The following is a 19,448-nucleotide window of genomic DNA, read 5'->3' as shown; positions in this document are numbered from 1 at the left end:
GTAAAAGTGTGTGCACACATAGCTTTTAAATGATCAAATAACTGCTGTGGAAAATCTTACCACTAACAATCACATCTAGAGAACATGAAGCTTTTTTCTAGGAAATCGTCGTGGGTCTTTCCAAGGCCTTTCTACTATGCCCCCATTGCTATGAGAACTACATGAAATTGACTACTAATGAATTATTTTACATCCATGGCTGCCTCCACAGCTATGGGGTGTTAAACACATGCAAAGCAAAGCAAAGCACTCTTGACACTCAAAGTGCTCAGTCACACCAGTTTTCTTAAAAGTACCAGACCAGCAACTTTGTAAATCATTTCCTAACTCAAAAAGATTTCTGTACCAGTAGAAAGATACTAACAAGAAATCAATCAGCACCAAATACTGTCAGCAAGACATGGTGATATTTTCTCCCTTAGAACTGTATTCAAGCACATACAGCAAACTATGCATGTATATCGTTCACACAGGAGTATTTCTGAAGTCTTGGTGTTGATAGTCTGGGACTTTTGAAATGATGGCAACACAGGGTTTCTCTCCTCTCCTCCCCTCCCCTCCCCACCCCTCTCCTCTCTTCCTCTCCCTCCTCTTTGATTTCATAGCTATGACTTCTGCAAACTTCCAGGAATGAAAGGAGGTGAAAATAAGACACGGCCTTTGTTGACTGTGCAGTCTCCTCACTAGCAAGAATTGAGTCATCTGCTCACACTTAGCAGGAAGTTTATGGTGATATATGGACTATTTCAAATCCCCAAACCACAGTTAGGGAATAGATAAATGTGGGATAGAAGTTAAGGTTGGTAAATTTGTGCTGGTCTATAGTATATCCAGTATCAAATTATCGCCTCTATGTATCCTTTCTTTGCACAGTTTAAATAAATTCCCACATATCGTGTGGCTGAAAAACCACATATTTGTTATTTATTATCTCAGCAGTTCTATGTATATCATGATTATGAAATACTAGAATCATTTCCTTGAAACCCCCTAAAATATAAACAAACAAAAAAACCACACATTCGTGAGATACTAATGAGGCTATTATTAAGTCTTATTAAGGGCAGAGGGGAAAGATTGATAACTACATAAAGAGTAATGATTACAGAGATAGAAACATAGAGTTTAAAAGGGTTATGCCCATGACTGAAAACCTAGACTATTTAAGGGTACATATTCATTCAATGAGTTTTAGTCATACAATTTTGTGATTTATTTTGTTTTAATTACTAGAATATGTGACACTATGATAATAAATGGTGCTCTTTAAATAGATACATCCTTTTACTCTGTAGAAAACCTCTCCTAAGAACAGAGGCATACTTTAAATTTCATTTGAAAAAAGGGAAACTACATGAGAATAATGTCTTGGTCATTATTTAGAACTTAGCAGAGTCAAATCATGGATAGTCAAAGAAATTTATTGAGGATCAGATGACTTTTTATAAACTATATCCTACGTTACTCTCCATTCAGAGTAACTATATCATAAGTTACTCTCTCCAATCATGGTTATGTGTGTCATATAAATGATAAATCCAGGGGATCATTTCAAAAGGCTGCCACATGGTAGATGAACACATCAGGAAGACAAAGGGGAGAGAAAGAAATAAAAGGAGAAAATACGAAGAACTCAAGGTTTTGTAAAAGTACAAAGATGTAATTTGATTTTTAATTGACCACAAGTTCATAATGACATAATCATTAATTGATATTTTCTTTGAATATTACAATAAATCAAGTCTACATACTTAGGTGAGGAAAGATTGTGTAGCGTAGCACATTTTAAAAAATCTAATCATATAACAACAGTGCAAAGAAAATAATACTAATGTGGAAGCAAGTAGGTTTTCTTGCTCAGATAGTTAATACTGTAGAAAGTCCCAGTTAGATATCGTAAACAATCTCTTAATATGAGCTGCTGATTCAAGAATCTGGAGTTGGGAGGGGGCAGTCATTAATGATAATATCAGTTCAAACATTTAATGATGCCAAACACTTTAGAGAGGGTTAAAGGCATGAAAGATTTGTTATATTGCTCTTTTTTTTAGTAGTGATGTGGATTTTAGTGTAATTCTGAAAATAAGTTCCAATATTTCCTTCTCCTGAAAAATCACAGGTGTTGGAATATTTTTAGCTATGAATTGGTATGGGAGTAACTGTTTGTAAATAAGAAATATTTATAAATGTAATAAATTAAAATTCAATTATACTTATAATTTAATTTAAAATATCAAAGTATTTAATAAAAACTTATTCAATAATATGAAAATAAATTATTACCTAAAATGAAATATAAATGATAAATAAGAAGAAATAATTCAAAGCACATTACTTTGGAACCAGATTTCTACAGAGAGCAGAGAAATACATGCATAGTAAAGTGTGGGTGCATGCTCTCTGTATATCATGTGCTTCATTAGAAACTTATCAAGAAGAAAACTGGGTGAAGGTAAGCTGCTGTTATGATGAGTGAAATTCACATAGATTCATTGCATGTTAAACAAATACGCCACATTGTTTACTGATCCTCAAAATCCCTGGATTTTGCCAGGGCAGCGATCTGTTATAGGTCATAGCAATATTTATTTATTCATTCACACAGTCAATTACTCACTCAACAAACATTCATGTTAAACTGTTCTTGGTCATTGTTTGTGGCAGAATTCCAAAATGCTACCAAATAATACAGCAAATATTTTTAAAACATTTATGTAAATATCTTATAACCATTTATACATTTTAGTCAAAATTTTTAGCAGATTGAATTCATTTGGTTTTTAGTTTTTATATGGACTCTCTCATGCATATTATTTTTTTTTACAGAAACAATCTATTCTATGGGTATGGAACATTGAAGATAGATCAATTTGCCTTGTATAGATCCTTGCACAGTAAGTGTAGGCTACTATTTAGAAGTGTCTGAAAGAACAACACAAATTGACATGATGAACTTAAAAGGAAATGTGGGGAGTGTGATGTTTTGCTGAAAACTGGCAAAACAGACACTACATTTACAATTAAACTCATTGCATTATTTTTTAGAGAATAATTTTCTCAGTGCTGCGATTACATCCTTGTTCCGAAGGCTGTATATCAAGGGATTAAACATGGGAGTCACAATGGTGTAGTAAAGTGAGAGCAGTTTGTCAGTTCCAGCAGAGTGATTGGACTTTGGCCTTAAGTAAGTTATAGTAGCAGATCCAAAGAATAAAACCACAACTATGAGATGCGAAGAGCAGGTGGAAAAGGCTTTGGCCCTTCCGCTGGCTGTTGGCAGCTTCAGAATCGTGGAAATTATTTTGCTGTAAGAGGCAAGTATCAGCATAAATGGGACTGCAATAATCACCAAAGTTGCTACATAGATGGATATCTCATTTACAAAAGTGTCCCCGCAGGCCAGCTTGAGAATGGGGGGAATGTCACAGAAGAAGTGGTTAATTTGGTTAGAATTACAGAAATGCAGAGAGAATATCAGGCTTGTTTGTCCTATCTGGATTGGGATTACGGTGAGCCAGGCGCCAATAGCCAACTGGACACACATCTTGTGGTTCATGACCAGAGGGTAGTGCAGAGGGTTACAAATGGCCACATAGCGGTCATAGGACATCACGGCCAGCAGGAAACACTTAGTAGTTCCCAGTGTAAGGAAAAAGTACATTTGAGTGGCACATTCCAGCCTAGAAATGCTTCTTTCCTGAGTCCACAGGTTCTTCAGAATCCTAGGAAGGGTGACTGACACATAACAGATTTCCAATGAGGAAATGTTTGCTAGGAAAAAATACATGGGTTTCTGCAACGCAGAATCAATCCTGGTTACTATAATGATGAGGCTATTTCCTATTAAGATAATCATATAAATGATGGCAAACACCCCAAATAGTAACCCTTGGAGGTTTGGAAGTTCAGAAAATCCCATGAGTACAAATTGTGTCACAGAGGAAACATTGTCCTCTGATTTCATCTTTTCGTAGGACATCTGTAGAAATGGCATAGTAATAATACGGACAAATAGGTTACTTTCTGTAGATTTGTTCTTTTACGTATCAGCTAAGGATAATATAACATCAATTTCTTATAAACACTAAACCTATAGCAGACAGGTACCTGAAAAGTAAGGTGAAGTGTATTTTTAATTATTAAATACAAAATTAGGAAAAAAATCCCCTTATTTTTTTTTTTCCCCTGCTATGGGTCATAATATTTCTTTGTTTTGCTATTCATCTAAACACTCAAAACATTTTTAGTGAGCTTAGGTCCAACTGTAATATTCCATCGTTTAAAATTATTTACCAGTGGTTTAAAATACTAAAATATTTGCATCCTTCTAGTTGACATAGTTTTATTCGGTCTATTAATATCAATTCAAAACAAATTTTATTAAACATTCCATTAATTTGTATATCATCTCAAATGATATTTAGAAAGACATAGTTTATTTTGAAAGTCTTGCTTTTCCTGTGACATTTCCAGTCTTGTTTATTTTTGACATTCTGCATAGACTGTTTTATTATAAAAAATATTTAATGATCATTAAATATTATGGTGGTTTATATAACCCTTAAAACTCTACTTTTCAATAAAAGGTCCATGAAACCAGCAGTCATAGCATTTATTTAGAGTTTGCTTTGGAGATAAACGAAACTATAAAACAATCTTTCTGTTTCATCAAAACTCAAAAGCAAAGAGGCAAGTTCATCAATATTTATGTTCAGGAAAGCATTTCTAATACATGCATTCTCATGCACCATGAAAAGAGACATCCACAACCACTCAGCTTTGATAATGTCTGGAGTTACACACATCCGCACCTGTTGACCCCATTCTGCAGACCTCATTTATTCCAGTCATTGTTTGCACATGTGCTGTGTGTGCTCATCCACACAGTATGTCCTGTATGATGGCCAATCTTTCTTGAAACAACGAAAAGTGAGTCACTTTATTTCTTTCTTTGCAATAGTCCCACTATGGAAGCTATGGTTCCTACCCAAAAGTTGGACCATCCATCTTCTTCCAGCCTGGTGTCAATTAAAAAATTACAACTCTTTCTCAACTCTCTCTCTCACTCTCTCTCTTCTCTCTCTTTCCCAGTCTCGTTTCTAAGAAATTTATTCTTTTCTTCCTGAACATTTTCTGTGAATGACAATAGGACGATTAAATGATAATTAATTTTAACATCTACAACATTTCAGTCTACATATTAAAATACTACAGATACTTAAATGATGCCTCATAATTACAGAATTCTTATAATAGAAACTTGATTGTAGGAACTGTAAAAATGCTCTGAGTCTCCAGAACTATCAGAAACTAGTGACTAAGTCGAGATTACTAAAATATGATTTTAAGTATAAAAGACAATATAGCCATGACTTTTTTTTATTTTTAACTGCACCATTTTACACATGTTTAATCATGTTTTATTCACCTGCTTAATTCAATCTAGAGATTGATTTTGGATAATGATTAAAGTTTTTTGCTGAATGTATCACTACATCATTCAGACTTAAGTGTCCCATACATCTGCCTTTAATATGCTAACTACTGTCCCCCAAAACTTATATTTCTTTATTCTCTTTATGATCTTTGTGAAAAGTCTCTACTCTTCTCCCATCCCCTTTCTCCATTTTCCCTACTCTTTTAGTGGGATATACATTTGAAATACAAACTGAAACTGAGGTCCAAAAGAAAGTATAAGAGAGCAACAATATATAGAACTAACATCAAGAATATGTAGTGTTCTAATCTAAAGACATTTTTCATGACTCAACTATTTATTTGTAAAAATGGAACAACCGTTTTATGAAGTTAATAGAATTCTCAATGCAAATTCATTTGAAAAGTGAAAAATGTTATTCTTTCCAAATCCTATCCAAAGTATGTGGTTTTCTTCTGAACGAAATCTCACCAAGAATGACTATAATCTTTATTGATTGACTGATTGATTTTACTACAAGGTACTATGCATTTTCGTCTTTGAAATGGGAATGAGAGTCAGAAAATTACAAAGACTAAGTGTTTTAAAGATTAAAAAAAGCAACAATGTAAAGGAGTCTTATAAAAGAAACATACACTTGCCCAATACAGATATTTCTGTAAATGACAGTTGTTGCTGGTTCTATAATCATAGACTTAAGTATTTGTATGAAATAAATTTCATATTGACAAAAATAATTAAATTATTACCTGACAGTTACCTATTTGGATAGAGGTTAAGTATAATGCTTACTTTTGTTACTGAGTTAAAGATACAAAATGAGAAAAAGAGGTTTACTTTGAGGCTGGACAATTTACTTTTATTTAACAGAGATTACAAACTTATATATAGGTCCTATTGTCATAGAAAATCCTGCTCTTTAAATAACAATTATACATTACTCTGGGGATCAGCTCCTTTCCCAGGTCACTTTCTAATTGAACAAAACCTTCTTGCCTGCCACTCAAGGACTTGAACACAACCCAAAGCTGTCTGATCTTACCATGAAATGATGAACCAATAGTACTTTTTTTTATCATTAGAAATGTCAATATAAAAAGCCACCACCTTTGGGCATTTCCCCTCCCCTTGTGCTTGTTGGGTTTGAGTACCTGAACTCCCAGGGCTCCAGGGGCATTCACTTGGTCCACAGCTTCCCTGTCCCTGCTACCCAAACACTGCCTTGGGTCAGTCCTCCCCAGGCTGCTTCAAACATAGCAAAAGCAGTGATAAATTAATGGTAAATTATGTCAGGAAAGTTGCTCCACCAATTGTGTTTAGGGAATGAATAGTAAAACCATATATGTAGCTAAATATCAACAACTAACTATTAGACTGATTAAAAAAAAATCATAAAAAGATAAAACCATTGCCAGCCACTGATAATCCGCAAGTGGGAATTCTTGAAGCAACTAGAACACACACGCATGGGGAAGGAACACTAAATGGGAGACCACTCTGGAGAAGGAGCTGGCAGTTCTTTGTGAAGTACATTATAAACTTGCCATTCACATTTATCCAGCTGTCCTGAGCCTGGTGTTTTTCCATTTTACAGAAATGAAAACTTGTATTTACAAAAATACCTATAAACAAAAATTCAGGAAGTTTATGTGTATAGAAGAGAAACATTGGAAACAACTCTAATGCCCTTCATGCAGGGAGTGGGTGCACAAACTTCTCAGATATGCATGGTGGTTGTTCACTTCTCAGGAACAAGAGTGAGAGAAAGTACTGGCACCTCACAACTTGGACAACTCCCAATACTTCCCTCCCAGTGAAAAGCCAACCAGAGCCAAAGTCTTTGGAATCCTACTCCAAGGAGACAACATTCTGGAAAAGGGTGAAGTGCATGTGCAAAGCCTGGTTATCTGCTGATGGGTTTATGGGAGTTGTCAACAATAAAGACTCAACAGGTGAGAATTCTGGAGAAGGCTGGAAGCTACTGTTTCTTCACTGTGTTTGTAGTTATATGACTGTATTGATAGGTCAAATTCCAGAGACTTGCACCAGAAGAGTGCATTTTACTTTCTCTGCAATTTTAAACTTTTAGTGTGTGAATTTAAGAATACATTTTAAAATACTGTCAATGAACAAAGTCATTACTATAAGTCTGTATGTGTTCCTTCCTTTCATCCAATTTAAAAAACATATTTTGTCCAATGGGAACTCTACTTCAAAGTTCATCCTGCATTTTTTTTTTCTTTGTGGTAGTGTAGATTTGCATAGTTGCTTGTATTTTCTTATGTAAAATACATGAGAAATACTTACCATGATAGATAAAATACTTATCATGATAGATAGGTCCAGAGGGTAAATTCAGAGGCTGCCTCATGATGAATGAACATATTAGAAAGACAAAGGGTAGAGAGAGAAATAAATCAAGAAACTACAAAGATCTTAGACTTCTGGTAAAGGTATAAATGTAGACATAATTTGACATTTAATTGGCATAAGTTCATAATGACATAAATTTTAGTTAATATTTTCTCTGGATATTGCAAAGATTTAAGACTACATAATTCCCTGTTTAGATGAGGAAAGTTTTGAGGAGCACAGTTTTAAAAATCTAAACATATTGCAATAGTGAAAAGAAAATAATACTTTCATGCAAGGAAGTCAGTTCTCTTGCTTAGATAGTGAAAACTGTAGAAAGTCCCGTCTCTGAATAACAGTACTATATTTTCTCTATGCATTTTAGATATCAAATGCAACAAAGTCTAAAATGGACAAAGCTTCAGGTTTTGTTGCTTTAAACTTTTCCAATGCTTTTTCATGCTGGAGTGATATCTGAATCTTACAAGAATCCTGGGGCCTCAGAGGAAATGGTGTATTTTTACCATTCACTAATTGCAAAACATAAAGAATAAGATTCCAAAACAGGTACGAAATGGAGTTGCTTCTATTAAGCCCAATGTTATCAAGCTGAATCTCATATTTGGCTCTCTCAGAAAGTCAGTCATAAATCATTCAATCAGATATTAAGTAATGTGGCTGACAAATGCCTTCCATCCTCCACAAAGAAAGCAACATGTAAAACCAATTTGATTTTTGTCTAGTATTACTTCCTTGTTCCTGCTCTTACAAATCAAATCTCTTGCCTTGTATAACCCTTCAAATCATAGTGACCACCACCATCATCATCATGGTCATCAAGATCTTCATCAGAGAGCATGTATTAAGTTCATAGAACATAAAAGTTGAAAAGAGGGGCATATACACATATATACTCCCATGAATAAAATTTATAAGTAATTATCACATAATATGTAATGTTAGATGGTGGAGGGTTTGGAGGGTTTATTGTGTTTGTGAAGTAAAACATAGCTATGTATAGGACAGTAATAAGATAACCTGCATTGGTATAATTATAACTGACACCCAGGATATTAGAATTTCAAAACAACTGCTAACAGCAGATTTTAGAATTAGATGAAGCAATCTCTTATATGAGTTGCTGATTCAAGAATCTGTAGTTGGGCGGGAGGCAGTGTTTCTGTGATAGTTACAGTTATATTTGAGCAATATTTATCAGTTCAAATGTTTAATAATGCTAAACCCTTTAGAAAGGGCTAAATGCATGAAAGACTAGTTTAATTACACTTTTTTAAGATTATGTGGATTGAAGGTAATTCTGAAAATAATTTTCAATATTTTCTTTCGTTTAAAACTCACAGGCGGGGCCTCCCCTGGTGGCACAGTGGTTGAGCGCTGAGCTACGAAGCTGCCTGTAGCTTCTGCAGTGCCAGTTCTATCCCCGGCCTCCGGGAGGGTCCCACATGGCGCGCAGACCTCTCCTGCTGCGCCTGCTGCTCCCCTCAGCAGTGTCTTTCGTCAGTCTGCATGTTCTGTTCCCCGCTCTGGCTCTGGTGAATTCTCTCACCCTCCCGTGCTTCTGACTGTACCCAGTGCTTGTATAAATAAATTTAAAAATCTTTAAAAAAAAAAAAAACTCACAGGCGATGGATTTTTTTAACCATGAATTAGTACATGATCAACCATTTAGAGTGTCATTGAGAAAAGATGAAATTATTCCATGAAAATTACATTGGAGCTGGAATTTCTACATAGAACATAGAAATACACGCAGAGTGAACTGGCTGACTTGGGTAGTTGCTCTCTGTATATCATGTGCTTTGTCAGAATGTTACTAGGGTGAAAACTGGGTAAACTGATTAGAGATAGTCCATATGATACATAGCATGTTAAATAAATGTGTTCTATTGTTTATTGATGCTCTAAAGTCTCTAGATTTTTCAGAAATCTCTAGGTTTTGCTAGGAATCTGTCATAGGTCATAGCAACATTCATTTATGCAGTCATACAGTCAATTACTCACTCAACTAACATTCCTATTAAACAGTTCTTGGTCAGAACCTGTGTGAAAGAATCCAAATGTGTTAAAAAAATCATGAAGATATTCCAAATATATAGGTAAATAATCTTTCATTCTTCTGTATATTTTTCAAAATTTTTACCAGATTGAATTCAGTTTTTATTATGTTTGCTTTTTATATGAACTATGTGATGTATACTATTTTATTCATAAAGGAGGATATTCTGTAGGTTGAGTCATTGAAAATAGACTCATTTATCTGGTGTCAAAGCATAGTATATAGACTAACATTTAAAAGTGTCTGAAAGTACATCATAAGCTGAAGTGATTAACTTCATAAAGGGTAGTATGCAGAGTGTGATGTTTCTATGATAACTGTTTGGCAAGTAGAAAAAACACCACACTACTTTTTAAGGAACAATTTTTTCAGTGCTGCAATCACATCCTTGTTCCGAAGGCTGTATATCAAGGGATTAATCATGGGCATCACTATTGGGTAGAAAAGAGAGAGTAGTTTGTCAGTTAATGCAGAATGATTAGATTTGGGCCTGAAGTAGGTGATGGAAGCAGACCCAAAGAATAAAACCACAACTATGAGATGGGAAGAACACTGAAGAAGGCTTTGGCCCGTCCACTGGCTGTTGGCAGCTTCAGAATCGTGGAGATGATTTTGCCATAAGAGAAAAGTATCAAAGTGAAGGGCATGGCAAATATCACCAAAGTTGCTATATAAACATAGATCTCATGCAGAGAAGTGTCCCCGCAGGCCACCTTGTTGACTGGGAGGATGTCACAGAAGAAGTGTTTGAGTTGGTTGGAACAACAGAAATGCGGAGAGAATATCAGGCTTGTTTGTCCTATCTGGATTGGGATTCCAGTGACCCAGGCACCAACAGCCAACTGGACACACATCTTGTGGTTCATCACTAGAGGGTAGTGCAGAGGGTTACAAATGGCCACGTAGCGGTCGTAGGACATCACAGCCAGCAGGAAGCACTCAGTGGTCCCCAACATAAGGAAGAAGCACATTTGGGAGGCACACTCCACCTTAGACAGGCTTCTGTCCTGAGTCCACAGGTTCTTCAGAATCCTAGGAAGGGTGACTGACACATAACAGATATCCAATAAGGAAAAGTTTCCCAGGAAAAAATACATGGGTGTCTGCAGTGCAGAATCAATCCTGGTTAATATTATGATGAGGCTATTTCCAATTAAGATAATTATGTAAATCATGGCAAATACCCCAAATAGTTACCCTTGCAGGCAGTGGAAACTTCTCTCTCTATGTACATGTAATTGATGATATATGCGATTGCACATATGGTTTAAAATAATTTTCTCCTTTACTTCTTTATCTATTGATGTGCCCATAAAGAATTGATTTCATTCTATGTTTTAAATAACATAAATGAAACACTGATGATAGAAAGACCAGGTTTATGGAATAGGACAAAACATTTCTATGCTTGGAAATACTCACCTGGACCAAAAATGTTAATTGCTATATTCATCAAAAACTGCTTGAATTAAAAACTATGAATTAGTTATAGAGACAGAAGCATACCATTGTCTAATAATAATGAAAATTTTTACATTATTGATTTTTTCCTAATATATATCTTTATTATTTGTTGAGACAAAAAGTAAATTTTATTGATGATTTTTCTACAAATACATTATTGTTTTAATCAGACCGGAACAGTATGGGGCCAATGGGTGATCACTTGACAACTCAAAGAAAAGTGTTAAAAAGATACACAGAAAACAGAATTTAGCATTACCCTTTTTATCTTTTTAGAATGCAAATGAGCTTTCACATTAAAAAATCAAAATTGCATTAGGGTCAAGCAAACCATCCTATGGATCAGTGCATGCACATGGTTGTCAGTGTCTGTGTCTCTGTAGAAATATGAGAATATCAGTGATGGATTTTTTTTTATTAATACAAAATGACATGTGATCATTTAGATTTGACTTTTCTATTTTGCTTTTCAAACTGTAGTAACCTAAATCATTTTTGAAATTTAAGATAAACTTGATTTTGTGTGTGTGTGTCTGTGTGTGTGTAATGCCTCTCTGATAAAGACAGTTAAAGTTACCCTATAAAACTCATTTAAACTAATTTAAACTGTCATTTTATGGATACTAATAATTTTAGACTCTCCCAATTCTGAGAAAAAGTATACATTTTTGATTATCAGGTTGCTGAAGATATTAAATTGAGCATGAAAACATACACTCATTCATTGAATAATTCCTTATTTTTTTTCTGAAATGTAAAAATTTTCCCCAATATTCCTTAAGTTTAGAGACTCATAGACCTACCTGAAGCAAGCAGGGCTTTCTGTTCTGTTGTGGTAGCTGAAAATAAGTGGGAGGTATTTTATTTTACCAGGGAGCATCTGGGAATTAAATCTCTGACAATTCTACCCTCAGGCTTCAGGGTATGTCAACATGTATTAATCATATTTCCTGTTGTATATTCTCCCCTGTGAATAAAGTAACACCTTAGCAAAACTGAGCCTTATGTCTTCACTATTGGCAGCACATTGACCTGACAGGAAGAAAACTAGATTTTTTTTTATGCTAAACTTCATATTTACAAATAATTGGACATGCTCAATGTCCAGTCAAACTGAAATCCCATGAAATCCAAAAAAAAAAAAATACCCTGTACTTAGTCATCCAATCTCCTCTTTAATGTTCATTATGTTTCCTCTATTTTTTAAAACATTTCCTTTCCCAGCTTATTATGAATATCACTGTTCTTCATTGGTACCATTTTCATTGAGCTATGATTTTTATAAACTTTAAAACTCATCCTTTCAAAATGTGTACTTCTTTGCATTTTTTTTATGTTCACAAGGTTGTGCAAACACCACTATTCCAATCCACAAAACTTTTCATTGCCCTAATAAATAACTCATATGTGTTAGCCATTCCTTTCCTTGGCAGCCAGAGGTCCATATTGGGATTATACTTTATTGCCCATAGTATAATTCACCTAAAAGGAATTAAATATATGAGAGGGAATTTTGCTGGCTATTTCACTTAACACAAAGTTTTCAAAGTTCGTCTACTTTTTAATATTCGCAGAATTTCCCTTTTTTATGCTGGAATAATTTTCCATATTTTGAATTAACACATTTTGTTATCCATTCAGCAGTTAACCAATATTTGGATTTTTTCCACATTTGGTTATTATGAGTAATGATGATCGAGCATTCATGTCAATGGAAACTACAAAGGTAATTTTATTTAACAACCATTGTTTTATTCCTTTGCCCAACATCATTTACTGTCCATTGATTATATCTTTCTCTAACATTGTTTATACAAATGCAACATTTCATGAATTATGATTATTTTATTCATAATGAAATCTCTCTACTACATTTTAACTTAGAAATAAATCATGTGTCTTACATTTCTTGAAATTTTTCACAAGGATTTTCAAAGGATAAACAATGAAACAGATTTTAAAGATTATAATACAATATAAATAAAATGCACTATCAAGGTAAAGTCAATGTTCTTAGTAAATTAATAATCCTGCACAATATAGATACACTTAACTCTTTCTAACATAGATGTGATTTATGATTACGTTCAAGCAAGAAATAACATTATGTCCAATTAAACAAGTGCGTTGTAAGAGGTAAGTTTATACAATTTTACATACACAAAGACCTACTGAACTACAAAATGCTGATAAGTATCATGATGAGTTTGAATACAATCTTTTAAGAGTATGAAAACAATTCTACTATTTTTCTAAGAATAAATATAGTGTGATACTATCATTAGTTGTTTAATAATTTGAGAATTGTTGGAAATTTTGAATTTCATATCCTATGCAACCACTCCACAAGAGAGAACAATGGAGTTTTCCATACAACTTGAGCCTTGAGCTTCCACCCTGAACTCTAATGTGACAGGGACACTATCAAGCTACCAGAGATAGTCTCTCTCATCTCATCAATTGAAATGCTCTCGCTTTCTTTTCTATATGTGTATTGCTCAAGTATTCTACTTTCTCAGTGGCTTTCTAACTATGTGCATACAAAAAAAAATAGATTACACACAGCCTCATGAATCTGCTTAACTGTGTTTAAAATTTTGTAATGATTGAGTAATTTCAGAGATCGAATTTGACCTATGTTGACTGATGATGCCTTGGACAGATTTTTTTTCTTTGTGGTAACTTTACATTGTTGTTTGTGTATTTGAAATATAGGCTCTCCCCCACCATGTATTGATTGTATACTTTCTTTTTTTTTTTTAAAGATGTATTTATTCATGCATACAAGAACCAGGGAACAGGCCAGTAGTGGGGGAGGGTGAGAGTATTCACTAGAGACAGAGTGAGGAGCAGAACAGCAGACTGACAGAAATACACTGCTGAGGGGAGCAGTGGGCGAGACAGAAGCGTCTGCCATGCCATGTGGGTATCTTCCCTGCTGGCTGGGATAGAACCTGCTCTGCAGAGGCTGCAGACAGTTTCACAATGCTGTGCTCAACCAACTTACACCACCATGGAGGCCCAGTTGTAACATTTTCCTTAAAGACATGATGTCTATATTTCTTCCCTTTGACTGTTGTTGTCTTTTAACTGATTTAACCAATACAAATTAGAAGAAATTCTGCGTGTCACTTCTTTGCCTTTTAAAGACAACCTGAAAATCATCAGCTTCCATGTCAGAAGCCCTGTTGACATACAAGAATATTAACTAGCATTTTAATTTTATTATGCACATGACTGTTTCACATTTAGTGTCCCTGACACCATTCAGTGCTGAGATAACAGACATGTGGGCTGAAGCCCACACAATAGGATTGTGAGCATTCCTGAGCTAAGAATGCTCACAATATCCTGCTGGACAAAGTAATTTACAAAATAATGCTGAAATGATTGTGAACTATTAAAAGGGATTTTTAAGCAAAGCTGAGGAAAGAAAATAATTTAGGAAATGTCCTTGGAAAGTTGATTGAGTAGCTGATCATCAGTAATTACAGCAAAATGATGTACTTTGCCAAGGTTCTTACCATTGCCCTTTAGAGCACAATCAAATGAGTTATTGTTGTGGGGAAAATTGGGAAACTGGCCAGTGGCAAAGGGGTAAAAGAATTCAGTAGAGACAGAGTGGAGAAAAGTAAAGGTGGATTTATTTAAATACCTTGCAAAGCCATTAGGGCTAAGACAGGCGATATCTGCAAAGCAAAAAAGAAGATTTTGAGGTTCTCTTCACTTTTTTTGTGGGCTTTCTCATGGGGGACACCAGTTTTCATCAGTTAGTGCTGGGCTATCTGGTCTTGGGTGTTGACTTTGACACAGAATGTGTCCTGGCAGTAGTATATCTGCATTCCTTAGGCTGGGCTGGTTTTTTTCTGGTCAAGGTGGCCAGTCTTATGATCTGGTTCCATGGCAACGTTAGGGTTCCCCTTATCTATCCAAGCCTCCCAATTTTGCCTTCTGGGCAAGGAGTAGGAGCTTAGTTTTTATCCTTATTAATTTTTAAAATGTTATTCTTTTGTAGGTATTGAGATTAAAAATATAAATAGCATTAGGTATGCTTATGGTATGTAATGCATGCTTTGATAAATGTATAATTTATAAAATAATGACCACCGTAAAGTTAATAATAAAAATCATTTCACACAGTTACTATTTGTTATGTTGAGAACTCTTCAGATCTAATGTCAGCTAATTTGAAGTGTACAGTACGTTATTGATAATTGTAGTCTCCATGTATATGTTTGATCCCATGGTCATCTCATGGCAGGATGTTTGTAAGCTTTGACAAACATCACCCCACTTCTCCCATTGCATCCTGTGGTAAGACCACTCTACTTTCTGCTTCCATGAGTTCAACTTTTTTAGTTTCCACATGTAAATAAGATCCAAAGTATCTGTCTTTAACTGTTTGTCTTCTTTCTTTTAGTATAATGACCTCAAGGTCCATCCTGACAATCGTTACTCTTTTCTTGTAAAGGGTGTGGATTTCTCATTTGCCTCAAGACTCTCTAACTCTCTAACTGTACCATTTTCTACATTCCATCTTTTTTTCTTCCAACTTGCATCCTTTTTAGATCTGAAAAGCAATATCTCCATCCAACAAAATCTCTCTTTTATACTAGACTTAACATTTTTTTTGGATAAAATATTTGGATATATATTTCTTAGTGATTTTGAGGCTTTACATGAATGAGTTGCTTACAAATTAATGCTGGCTACTTCCATTAGATTATAAAATCAATTAATAACAAAAACTAGATATGCTATTGAATAAAAAGAACTTAAAAGCACACAGTTCATCCAGTAAAAGCACAATAAATTTTGTGCGAGAAGTTAATGGTTGAATGGAGAAAATGGACAATAACCATTTATCTAATTTAGAAAGGTTAGCTCAGAGTGGCACAATTTATAAACACGTAATGTTTTCAGATTGTTATCAGATCTTTGGATACTGCAAAATGATTGTATTGGATTTTAAAACAAACACTTACATCATAAAATTACGGTGTTTCAGACAACTTTGTTTCCCTTACATCGTGCGATGTAACTTTAAAATTACAGTCGCAATATGCGTTTATGAGTGGATAATTAAATTTTTACAAACATGTTTTAGTTTTCAGTTTTACCAGGGCATCTTTCACGTCCTTGTTCCGTAGACTGTAAATCAGGGGGTTCAGCATGGGGATCACAAGGGTGTAAAACAACGAGGCCATTTTGTCCTGGTCCAGGGAATAGGCAGAACTCGGCCGGAAGTACATGAAGAGCATGGTGCCCTGGAAGATGGCCACGGCCGTCAGGTGGGAGGTGCAGGTGGAGAAAGCTTTGAACCTGCCCTCAGCAGAGCGGATTTTCAAGACCGATAGGAAAATATAACAATAAGAGACAAGAACTCCTGAAATCGTACTCAGTTCAATGAAGCCAAAAACGGTGAATATTACTAACTCATTGACCTGTGTATCTGAACAAGATAGCAATAGGAGAGGAGGGACATCACAGAAGAAGTGGTTAACCTCATGTGACCCACAGAAACATAAGCGGAAGGTTAAGGTCGTGTGTGTCAGAGCGTCTGCCACTCCCACTGTGTATACCCCAGCAACCAGCAGGTAACACACCCTGCTGGACATGTTGACTGTGTAGAGCAAGGGGTTGCTGATGGCCTGGTACCGATCAAAGGCCATCACTGCCAGCAGTAGACACTCAGCATCTGCAAAGATACAGAAAACAAAGAATTGCAGAGCACAGCCAAAAAACGGGATTGACTTGTTCTTGGCAAAGATGTCCACCAGCATCTTGGGTCCAACAGCTGTGGAATAGCAGAGGTCACAGAAAGCAAGGTGGCTGAGGAAAAAGTACATTGGTGTGTGCAGTTGGTCATCCATTTTAATTAGAAAGATCATTCCAAGATTTGCCACAAGAGTAATGAGATAAATGACTAGAAATATGGTGAAAAATGTCACTTTTTTTTCAGGATTATTAGTAATTCCCAAGAAAATGAATTCCATGTTGGTAGAGCAATTTTCTTTCTCCATTCTTCTTTGTTCTTGTCTAAATTTTTGAGAAAATCATTAAGAAAAGATAATAAATGCATGTTTAACTTTTGTGGACATTCACATTCACCAGAAAAAAAACTTTAAGATGAACGCTATATTCTTTTTCAGATGCCTTTTTTGTACGCAGAAAATAACCCAGTTGTACCTTTTTAAAAGAGTCCATGCTTCAAGCTATATTACAATAATATATATCTGGGACAGGGTGAATTAAGTTGAGGAACTTTCTTTTAAATCTTGAAGTCATTCATTAAAAATTGTGTTTCTCGGGCCTCCCCGGTGGCACAGCGGTTGAGCACTGGGTTGAGAAGCTGCCCGCAGCGTCTGCGGTGCTGGTTCGATCCCTGGCTCCTCCCCTGCCACCAGAGGAGGGTCCCACATGGCGCGCAGACCTCTCCTGCCGCCCGCTGCTCCCCTCAGCAGTGTACTTCGGTCCTTCTGCCTGCTCTGCTCCCCGCTCTGGCTCTGGTGAATTCTCTCACCCTCCCGCACTTCTGACTGTACCCAGTGCATGTATAAACAAAAACAAACAAATAAATAAATGAAACATGCCTGTATTAAAAAAAAAAAAGTGTGTTTCTCCAGTTTTTTCCTATTACCTATTGCAAGTGTATACCTATATAAAAATGGGGGGTCTCTTGACCCAAGAAAAATGCAAAAAATAAGTGGAAATAGTAGACAACATATATACATTTGCATCACTTGGATTTTGAATAGACTTTTTTCTTAAAAATGGAAATAGTATTTGGAACAATAAATGTTTCTGAATATATATGCTTCAATTTATCTATAGGTACGTGTGTGTCACTTGTTTGTAGGCATGTGTGTGTACATGACATATTCTAGTTGGAATGTGGATGATCTATTCGCTTCTACAAGTTACATGGCATATGGTTCAGATGAGATTACTTCCACATGTTGTTACTTGACATGTGATGCTTCAGTTACTCGTGAAATTAAACAAAGCAAGCAACACCTTACATTCATGCATGTACTGCCTCCTGATAGAAGGAATAAAGGCCTTTCAGTAAATAAATATTAATATCAAATAATTAAAATGTTATTTTGTGGATACTAATCATTTCCATTACATTCTTTTAGTACTAAGAAAAAAATAACGTGACTGTCAAATTTCAGGATGCATTCAATTGTGTAAGCAAGCACAAAATTATTCATTTACTAATATATCATTTTGTTCAAAAGGTAAGTTCCCCTTCCCCATTTATTTTTTAAATTTGGAAACATCAGAACTTACCTGAGATGAGCAGGTCCTGAGTAGAAGCACAACAGGCAGGTAGCATTTTATTTTATCAAGTGGCATTTGGGACTTAAATCTCTGAAGCTACTGGCCTTGGGCTTTGGTGTTATACAAACATGCATTAATTACATTTCTGGTTCAGGTATTCCCCAGTGAATACTGCAGCAATTTTAGAAAGGACTGAGTTTTAATGCTTCAATATACCAGCTAACTCTTATATGTTATGAAGAAAACTGCTAATTAGATGGTGAAATTCAAACAGAACCCCACTTAATCCTTTCCAGATCCTTTCTATTGTTCATTTTGTTTCTCCCAATGTAAAATATTCTCCTTCATGGCCATATTTATGAATATTGCTAACTAATTTTCTATAGTATATTATCATTTTTTGTAATATAATTCATATACATGTATGATATTATGTGTTGGCCTATTCTAGGCTTCTCATATGAACAGAATCCTCTTTTATCTGTTTTTATTTTGATCAAGCTTCCTTTGCTCAGCATAACATTTTCAAGGTTCATCCATTTGTTGCAAGTGTCAGAAGTTCATATCACTTTATGACTGAATAGTATTTCATTTCAGATATATCTTATGTTAATGTATTCATCAGTTGATGAGCATTTGATTTTTCTGTACATTTTGGCTACTATCAGTTCTATAAATAATAATAACAGAATATACATATTCTGTTAATGCCATCTGCTATTAACGCTACCAAACATTTTCTTCCTCCCATCCTCAACACATGTAATTCACATACATTTAATTGACTTTGTGACTCTATCACAATCTCTACCCTTAGTACACCCTCTCTAT

General features: G+C 35.1%; 3 protein-coding genes and 1 long non-coding RNA gene across 5 annotated transcripts in view; 1 reads left to right on the top strand and 3 right to left on the bottom strand.

The window, feature by feature from the left end:
• The window catches only part of LOC129146573 (uncharacterized), a 29,462-nt gene extending 20,232 nt beyond the window's left edge, over positions 1 to 9,230 (top strand). The window contains exons 2-3 of one of the 2 annotated variants that reach the window (XR_008553448.1): positions 7,187 to 7,389; positions 9,151 to 9,230. This is a non-coding gene — a long non-coding RNA (uncharacterized LOC129146573). Of the gene's footprint in view, positions 1 to 7,186; positions 7,390 to 8,174; positions 8,352 to 9,150 lie in introns of those variants that run through there. The other variant, XR_008553447.1, reaches the window with a different exon arrangement.
• On the bottom strand, positions 3,035 to 3,997 carry LOC119254436 (olfactory receptor 10AG1-like). The gene has a single exon (XM_037521535.1). It carries the CDS (start codon positions 3,992 to 3,994, stop codon positions 3,035 to 3,037), a length of 960 nt encoding a protein of 319 aa, XP_037377432.1. The 5' UTR covers positions 3,995 to 3,997.
• A 981-nt stretch (positions 9,231 to 10,211) lies between the features above and the next one.
• Positions 10,212 to 11,056, bottom strand: LOC119254269 (olfactory receptor 10AG1-like; the record flags this gene model as incomplete). Its single annotated transcript, XM_037521385.1, is given in 2 exon segments — positions 10,212 to 10,420; positions 10,423 to 11,056. Coding segments are annotated over 2 exon segments (843 nt in total), but the record flags the coding sequence as incomplete, so codon positions are not given.
• A 5,364-nt stretch (positions 11,057 to 16,420) lies between these two features.
• On the bottom strand, positions 16,421 to 17,356 carry LOC119254435 (olfactory receptor 5W2-like). Its single transcript, XM_037521534.1, has one exon. The coding sequence runs from the start codon at positions 17,351 to 17,353 to the stop codon at positions 16,421 to 16,423; it is 933 nt and encodes a 310-aa protein (XP_037377431.1). The 5' UTR covers positions 17,354 to 17,356.
• Positions 17,357 to 19,448: the final 2,092 nt, after the last annotated feature.

Source organism: Talpa occidentalis, unplaced genomic scaffold (assembly GCF_014898055.3).
Source record: "Talpa occidentalis isolate TD23 unplaced genomic scaffold, MPIMG_talOcc4v2.1 talOcc4.3, whole genome shotgun sequence".
Taxonomy (NCBI): domain Eukaryota; kingdom Metazoa; phylum Chordata; class Mammalia; order Eulipotyphla; family Talpidae; genus Talpa; species Talpa occidentalis.
The sequence above is the reverse complement of the archived record's forward strand: the minus strand, read 5'-3'. Positions and strand labels throughout refer to the sequence as shown.